Source organism: Entelurus aequoreus, linkage group LG26 (genome assembly GCF_033978785.1).
Source record: "Entelurus aequoreus isolate RoL-2023_Sb linkage group LG26, RoL_Eaeq_v1.1, whole genome shotgun sequence".
Taxonomy (NCBI): domain Eukaryota; kingdom Metazoa; phylum Chordata; class Actinopteri; order Syngnathiformes; family Syngnathidae; genus Entelurus; species Entelurus aequoreus.
The window spans coordinates 24,641,270-24,649,417 of NC_084756.1; the positions used below are offsets into that span (position 1 = coordinate 24,641,270).

Consider the following 8,148-nt stretch of genomic DNA (forward strand, 5'->3'; position numbering starts at 1 on the left):
CGTGGCCCTGGCCTCCCGGGTGAGATGAAGGTATGTGTGACGGGGTGAGTGAATGCGTGGCCCTGGCCTCCCGGGCGAGATGAAGGTATGTGTGACGGGGTGAGTGAATGCGTGGCCCTGGCCTCCCGGGCGAGATGAAGGTATGTGCGACGGGGTGAGTGAATGCGTGGCCCTGGCCTCCCGGGCGAGATGAAGGTATGTGTGACGGGGTGAGTGAATGCGTGGCCCTGGCCTCCCGGGCGAGATGAAGGTATGTGTGACGGGGTGAGTGAATGCGTGGCCCTGGCCTCCCGGGTGAGATGAAGGTATGTGTGACGGGGTGAGTGAATGCGTGGCCCTGGCCTCCCGGGTGAGATGAAGGTATGTGTGACGGGCTGAGTGAATGCGTGGCCCTGGCCTCCCGGGTGAGATGAAGGTATGTGTGACGGGGTGAGTGAATGCGTGGCCCTGGCCTCCCGGGTGAGATGAAGGTATGTGTGACGGGGTGAGTGAATGCGTGGCCCTGGCCTCCCGGGTGAGATGAAGGTATGTGTGACGGGGTGAGTGAATGCGTGGCCCTGGCCTCCCGGGTGAGATGAAGGTATGTGTGACGGGGTGAGTGAATGCGTGGCCCTGGCCTCCCGGGTGAGATGAAGGTATGTGTGACGGGGTGAGTGAATGCGTGGCCCTGGCCTCCCGGGCGAGATGAAGGTATGTGTGACGGGGTGAGTGAATGCGTGGCCCTGGCCTCCCGGGTGAGATGAAGGTATGTGTGACGGGGTGAGTGAATGTGTGGCCCTGGCCTCCCGGGCGAGATGAAGGTATGTGTGACGGGGTGAGTGAATGCGTGGCCCTGGCCTCCCGGGTGAGATGAAGGTATGTGTGACGGGGTGAGTGAATGCGTGGCCCTGGCCTCCCGGGCGAGATGAAGGTATGTGTGACGGGGTGAGTGAATGCGTGGCCCTGGCCTCCCGGGCGAGATGAAGGTATGTGTGACGGGGTGAGTGAATGCGTGGCCCTGGCCTCCCGGGTGAGATGAAGGTATGTGTGACGGGGTGAGTGAATGCGTGGCCCTGGCCTCCCGGGCGAGATGAAGGTATGTGCGACGGGGTGAGTGAATGCGTGGCCCTGGCCTCCCGGGCGAGATGAAGGTATGTGTGACGGGGTGAGTGAATGCGTGGCCCTGGCCTCCCGGGTGAGATGAAGGTATGTGTGACGGGGTGAGTGAATGCGTGGCCCTGGCCTCCCGGGCGAGATGAAGGTATGTGTGACGGGGTGAGTGAATGCGTGGCCCTGGCCTCCCGGGTGAGATGAAGGTATGTGTCTGCAAGAGGGTATGCAGCAAACACCTGCTCACATGCAACTTCAAGCTGTCACATCCAGTTAGGCTCAGGCGGCTGAGCGCGTCACCCCGAACGTGCTGCAACAAAGGGGCTCACCCGCACACGCACAGGGTGGGTGGGGGAGCCTCCAGCCACGGGCCGGCCACGCGCAACTCTGCCGGCGGATGTGGGAGGAGCTTCTCAGAGGAGGTTAAAGCCTGAGCCCCTGCAGGGTGACCCTCACTGAGGCTGTGCTGCAGCTCTGTGATTGATGGACACGCCAGCCGACCTGTGAGCTTTGGATGCAAGAAAAGTCACCAAGCTTCTCCAGCGCAGGTACGTCTTCAAAACATTGATGGGCTTGACCCGATTCGGACTTGTGATTGTTTACTACTTTAGAGCATCCTGGGTGAGGAAAGCAAAGCAGCATTTGGGTTATTTTTAGTCCTGACATTCCGTGCGTTGCATGCACTGCAAAAAGTCAATGTTCAAAAACAAGAAAAAAAATGAGGGGAATTTTACTTGAACTAAGCAGAATGATCTGCCAATAGAACAAGAAAATTTGGCTTGTCAAGACTTTCCAAAACAAGTAAAATTAGCTAACTTCAATGAACTCAAAAATAGCTTAAAAAAGGTATATTCTCACTTATAACAAGTGCACTTTTCTTGGTAGAAAACAAACAAAAAAAAGAGACCTTTTTGCTCAATATGTTGACAAATATTCTTAAATTTAGCAAATGCTAGTGCCATTATCTTGACATCATGATATGTGCTCGGCATCATGATCTTTTTTTTTAATTTCATGCTTGAAGTAAGAAATGATGAGTTTAAAAAAGTAGTTTTCTACTTGTGAGTGTTGATGACACAACAGTTGATATTCTAGTTTCAAGCATGTTTTACTCAATATAGCTCATCAAATCTCAGCAACAAGCTGTAATATCTTACTGACATCATTTAGGACCAAAACACTTAAAACAAGTAAAACACTCTAACATAAAATCTGCTTAGTGAGAAGAATGATCTTATCAGACAGAAAATAAGCAAATATCACCTTATTGGAGATATTTCATCTTACTTAGATTGCAGTTTTTGCAGCGTGGTGGGGCCCCTCAGTACATCCCTGACTTGCTATGCCCCTACTCTTCAGGGCCCAGATTCCGGTCTTCAGGTCCGGGTCTTCTAAAGATCCCGAAAATTCATTTTAATACCCGTGGAGACCTGGCATTCCAGGCTATAGCACCCAGACTCTGGAACAATTTACACCAGTCCCTCACTGTGTTAAAACTTTTAAGAAACATTTGAAAACGTCTCTTTTTAGTAAAGCTTTTAGTTAATGCACCTTTTAACTATCATTTTTAATCCACTTTGTATACTTTTTATGATGTTGCCCCTCTTTTATCAAATTGAATTGTTGTTTTACTTCACCTGCACTGCAAAAACTGCAATCTAAGTAAGATGAAATATGTCAAATAAGGTGATATTTGCTTATTTTCTGTCTGATAAGATCATTCTTCTCACCAAGCAGATTTTATGTTAGAGTGTTTTACTTGTTTTAAGTGTTTTGGTACCAAATGATGTCAGTAAGATATTGCAGCTTGTTGCTGAGATTTGATGAGCTATATTGAGTAAAACATGCTTGAAACTAGAATATCAACTGTTGTGTCATCAACACTCACAAGTACAAAACTACTTTTTTAACATAATCATTTCTTACTTCAAGCATGAAAAAAAAATCATGATGTATGCATATCATTATGTCAAGATAATGGCACGAGCATTTACTTAATTCAAGAATATTTTTCAACATATTGAGCAAAAAGGTCTCTTTTTTTGTTTTATGGAAAGAAAATCGCACTTGTTAGTGAGAATTTACTTATTTTAAGGTATTTTGGGGTTCATTGAGGTTAGCTAATTTGACTTGTTTTGGAAAGTCTTGACAAGCCAAATTTTCTTGTTCTACTGGCAGATAATTTTGCTTAGTTCAAATAAAATACCCCTCATTTTTGTATTTGTTTTTCTTGTTTTTGAACACTGACTTTTTAGTATAAAACAACGCTTTGTGATTTTTTTTTCCGTGAAAAGCGCCTCATAAATAAAATGTACTTACTTGCTTCAATTTGTGTCAAGGAAAAGAGCTCGCTGTGCTCTAACTGCAAAAAGCAGACCAAAATATTCCTGCCCTTGTTTGGATGCCTTTTAATTCCTCCCGAGTTCTCCGTGTCTGATCTGGGGTCGCCGGGGTTTCATTTAATCCCGTGGTCGCGGCTTCATCCGCCGAGTAAATCCTGCGATGGCCCAGATTGAAGGCGCAACCTGTCAGTGACTTTATCTTCTGCGGGGGCTTTAGCAGTTCAGACGTGGACCAGGATTACAAGCAAGGGAGGACGCCCGGGAGACCAGGACCAGCGAGGCCTGCAGGGTCCTTTCTTTCTCAGGTCAAGAGAACTGTCCAGTGCTGAAAGCCTAAAAAAACACTTACATTAAATAGTTGTTTATATATATATATATATATTAATGCCTTTTTCATTGAAAAAGATAAATAAAATCAACATAAAACATTTTATTAAATTTTTAAATGAAAAATTGAGTAATTGGAAATGTATTAATTAACAATAATGAACAAATTTAATAAAAAATGTTTTATGTTGATTTTATTTATCTTTTTCAATTAACCAATCAGTGTTCATTAATTAATCAACCAAATACTCAATTTTTTGGTTTCATTTTCCAATTATTACTTTATTGCTGATTGTCTGTCAGACCCAGATAAGCTAATTGGTCAACGCCCACAATGATTAATTATTCATGTTCCTATTCCCAGCCATCCCAGCCTAGGAATTACAATGGTTCACTTACCAACTTTAGCCTCGGCACACAGGAGGAGCTAACCCCCGAGGTTATCCTTGACTTTTGGACTATAGACTATTTATTATTATTACCCATACTTACCTTTTTAACTATAAGTTAATTAACCCATTACCACTTAGCTTTAGTCTGTGTGGGGGAGGTGAAACACCCCCACATTGTCCGGCGTCCCCACTCCTGCATACTTTGGCTTGGCAAGCCGATCGACCAGACTGGGATTGAACCCAGGACCCTTTGAGTGGGAGTTAGCTGTTTAACCATTCAGCTATTCTTGATCGTCTTGAGGCGAGATTTCGGGACCCAATGACATATTTATTTGAGAAGCTGTCTCAGAAAATGATGATATAAAATAGTAACTCCACCAGCTGGAGCTTTCCTAGTCACTGCTCAACCATGACTTGGATTTGAACCTAGTACCCTTTGATTGGGAGCTAGCTGCTATAACCACTCTGCTATCCTTTGTCTGCTAATTCGCAGTTTTCGGGCCCCAATGACATAACCTGTCCTAGTAAACTAGGATATAAAACAGCAACTCATCCAGTGGAGCTTTATTAGTCACTGCACGACATGACATGGATTTGAAACCAATTCCCTTTGAGTGAGAGGTAGCTGCCACAACCACTCAGCTATCATTGGTCTGCTGGAGCGTAGATTTCGGGCCCCAATGACATATTTAATAGAGAAACTGTCTCAGTAAACTATGATACAAAAAAGTAACTCCTCCAGCCGGAGTTTACCCAGTCACTGTTCGGCCATGACTGGGATTTCAAACCAGTCCTCTTTGATTGGCAGCTAGCTGCTTTAACCACTCAGCTACCCTTGGTTGGCTGAATAGCAGATTTTCGTGCCCCAATGACATATTTAAATGAGAACCTGTCTCAAAAAAATACAAATGGACGTGTAAAAAAACACTGACTCTTTTGGCTGGAGCCTTGTAACCTGACCGGGATTCGTACCCAGTACCCTTTGGTTCACAGTGTTAACCACTCAGCTACATATATGTACTGTACATACTGTATATGTATATATACATATACAAAAATTAACATTTATACCGTATATCTAAGGGCTGTCAATTGATTAATTTGTTTTAATCAGATTAATCACACTCTAGATCCGTGATTAATCCTGATTAATCACAGATTATTTTTCCATCATTTTTTTTATTTATTATATATATATATATATATATATATATATATATATATATATATATATATATATATATATATATATATATATATATATACATATATATATATACATATATATATATATATATATATATATATATATATATATATATATATATATATATATATATATATATATATATATATATATATATATATATATATATTAGGGGTGTGGGAAAAAATCGATTCGAATTCGAATGCGAATCGCGATTCTCACGTTGTGCAATTCAGAATCGATTCTCATTTTTAAAAAATCGATTTTTTTAATAAATGTTTTTAAATTAATCAATCCAACAAAACAATACACAGCAATACCCTAACAATGCAATTAAAAAAAAAAATATATATATATATATATATATATATATATATATATATATATATATATATATATATATATATATATATATATATATATATATATATATATATATATATATATATATATATATATATATATATATATATATATATATATATACATATATATATATATAATTTTTAATTTATATTTATTGATTTTATTGTATTTTAAAAAAAAAAATTTAAATAAAAAGAAAAAAAAAAGAGAAAACAATAAAAAAATATATAAATATATATAAATATATAATATATATATATATATATTTTTATTTTTTTTTATTTTTTTTTTTTATTATATATTTTTTATTTTATAAGTATACATTTTTAAAGATACAATTTTCTGTTTCTAACCTGTAACATGTTTTGGAAGTTTCAATATAATTATTATACCAAATACTTCATTCCAAGAATCAGTTTGAATTGAGAATCGATTCGGAATCGAAATGTAAACCCAAGGAATCGGAATTGGATCGAATCTTTAGACTCCTAAAGATTCACTCGCGAGCAGATTTTTGGAACCCGATCACATCTGACATTGGATGACTCTTTGGTGTTTGCAGCGACCATGATGATCAAACCGTTTGGGAGGCAAGGAGAGGGAGAAGAGGACATCAGCCCCGTGGCGTGGATGGACGGAGACATGAGCTCGCCGGATGGAGACACACCTTTGACCTCACACCGCTACAGGGCCAACCAGCCGCCCAGGGAGGAGGGCAGTGAGGAAGCCGAGGAAGACGAGGAGGAGGAGGAAGAAGAAGGAGACCAGGAGGAAGAAAACCAGGCCAAACAATGCGGCCCCAAGAGGAAGCGGGCGACTAAACCCCGGCAGGAGCGCTTCCGAGCCCGCCGCATCAAGGCCAACGCCAGGGAGCGCTCGCGCATGCACGGCCTGAACGACGCTCTGGAGAACCTGCGCGGCATCATGCCTTGCCACTCCAAAACACAAAAACTCTCCAAAATCGAGACCCTGCGGCTGGCCCGGAACTACATCTGCGCTCTCTCCGCCGCCCTGGACGGGGGTCTGTCCACGGAGAGCCGGGCTTTCATGGAGACTCTGTGCAAGGGCCTCTCGCAGCCCACCACCAACCTGGTGGCGGGCTGCCTCCAACTGGGCCCGGCCACACCTGCCGGCGGGAGGCCGGACGACAGAGTCAGGCCGCCCCCGGTTCCCCTCGCCAACTACTCGTCCCCGGGCCTGCCGAGCCCCCCCTACGGCAGCTTTGACTCCGCCCACCTGCTCCACCTGAGGGCCATGAAAGGAGCGGGTTACGAGAGCCACTCGCCAAATGAGTATACTACGGGCGGCGTGGGCACACCCCCCTACGAGGGGCCCCCGACCCCACCTTTGAGCATCAGCAGCAACCTGGTCAGCAAACAGGAGCCGTCGCCTCACTACTTACCGCCGTCCCACTACTCCCCGTCCCCTGTGGACCACAACCTGTACCAGTCTCAGACCTCCTATGGCGTACAGGCCTCGTATGACTCCTACCACCCGCCGCACATGACCCCCCGACAGATAACCCCCGTCTACAGAGACTAAGAGACACTTCCTGCCAAGCGTAGAGTAAAGTGGTGCACACTTAGACCATACCTGATACTTCCTCCTCGTCAAAATGACCACGTGGGAATTCTACGCTCCACAAAGTCCTGATCATAAACAAGCACTTCTGGGAACATATCTTTTATTTATTGTCTAATTTAATACACGATTGTGTACCCTATTTTTCGGAGTATAATGCATAGTAAAGAAGGAAAAAAACATATATAAGTCGCACTGGAGTATAAGTCGCACCCCCGGCCAACTATGAAAAAAAACTGCGATTTATAGTCCGAAAAATACGGTACATGCGGCTCCGATGACGTACTGTATTTGTGTTATTCTTCTTTGTGTGGTACTTGTGCTTCTCTTTCTTTTGTTTGTAGTCTTTTTTTTTTCTTGTGTGTATTATTGTATTTTCAAGTCTGGACAAAGTAGCTTTCGGGGTTGGTTTTTATACCAACCAAGAAAAAAAAATCCTCTCAGGTTAGCAATGGTATGAAAACCTTTGATTTGATGTTTTGTCTTTGGATATTGCCATTAAAAAAAGGATCAACTGGTGAATAATCTTTTCTTCTTTTTCAAGAAGGCAAATTTGAAACCAAAAAAATCAATCAGTCCTTTTGCTTCCTGTCAGTGTCCAACTTTGCTGCACTTGTTGTTTTTTTTAACAGATCCTGTGGTTTATCCCAACTAATCCTGCAGCCTCAATCTTTAAATGAGACAAGCGGTACACAATGTAGGCTTGAAATATACACAATAATGACATGACAGTACACAATGTAGGCTTGAAATATACACAATAATGAGATGACAGTACACAATGTAGGATTGACAGATACACAATAATCAGATGACAGTACACAATGTAGGCTTGAAATATACA

The 8,148-nt window shown here is 42.7% G+C and overlaps 1 protein-coding gene and 1 long non-coding RNA gene across 3 annotated transcripts in view; one reads left to right on the plus strand and one right to left on the minus strand.

Annotated features, from left to right (window-relative positions):
- Positions 1–3,652, minus strand: part of LOC133643299 (uncharacterized) — a 12,936-nt gene extending 9,284 nt beyond the window's left edge. Inside the window, exon 1 of the long non-coding RNA XR_009824664.1 lies at positions 3,409–3,652. This is a non-coding gene — a long non-coding RNA (uncharacterized LOC133643299). The remainder of the gene's footprint in view (positions 1–3,408) is intronic.
- On the plus strand, positions 1,521–7,824 carry LOC133643298 (neurogenic differentiation factor 4-like). 2 transcript variants are annotated; one of them, XM_062037784.1, is made up of 3 exons: positions 1,521–1,637; positions 3,649–3,736; positions 6,286–7,824. In XM_062037784.1, exon 3 carries the CDS (start codon positions 6,291–6,293, stop codon positions 7,263–7,265), a length of 975 nt encoding a protein of 324 aa, XP_061893768.1. In that variant the 5' UTR covers positions 1,521–1,637; positions 3,649–3,736; positions 6,286–6,290; the 3' UTR covers positions 7,266–7,824. The 2 variants fall into 2 exon arrangements, with proteins under 2 accessions (XP_061893768.1, XP_061893767.1); XM_062037783.1 differs by lacking the exon at positions 3,649–3,736 and having other exon boundaries at positions 1,555–1,637.
- The last annotated feature ends 324 nt before the right edge of the window (positions 7,825–8,148 follow it).

What these genes read in the sequence shown, in the direction of transcription:
- LOC133643298 (XM_062037783.1), top strand. Translation starts at nt 1,604, where the DNA reads ATGCAAGAAAAGTCACCAAGCTTCTCCAGCGCAG. An exon ending in ACCAAGCTTCTCCAGCGCAG is followed by an intron (nt 1,638 to 6,285) that starts GTACGTCTTCAA and finishes TGGTGTTTGCAG; the next exon opens with CGACCATGATGATCAAACCG.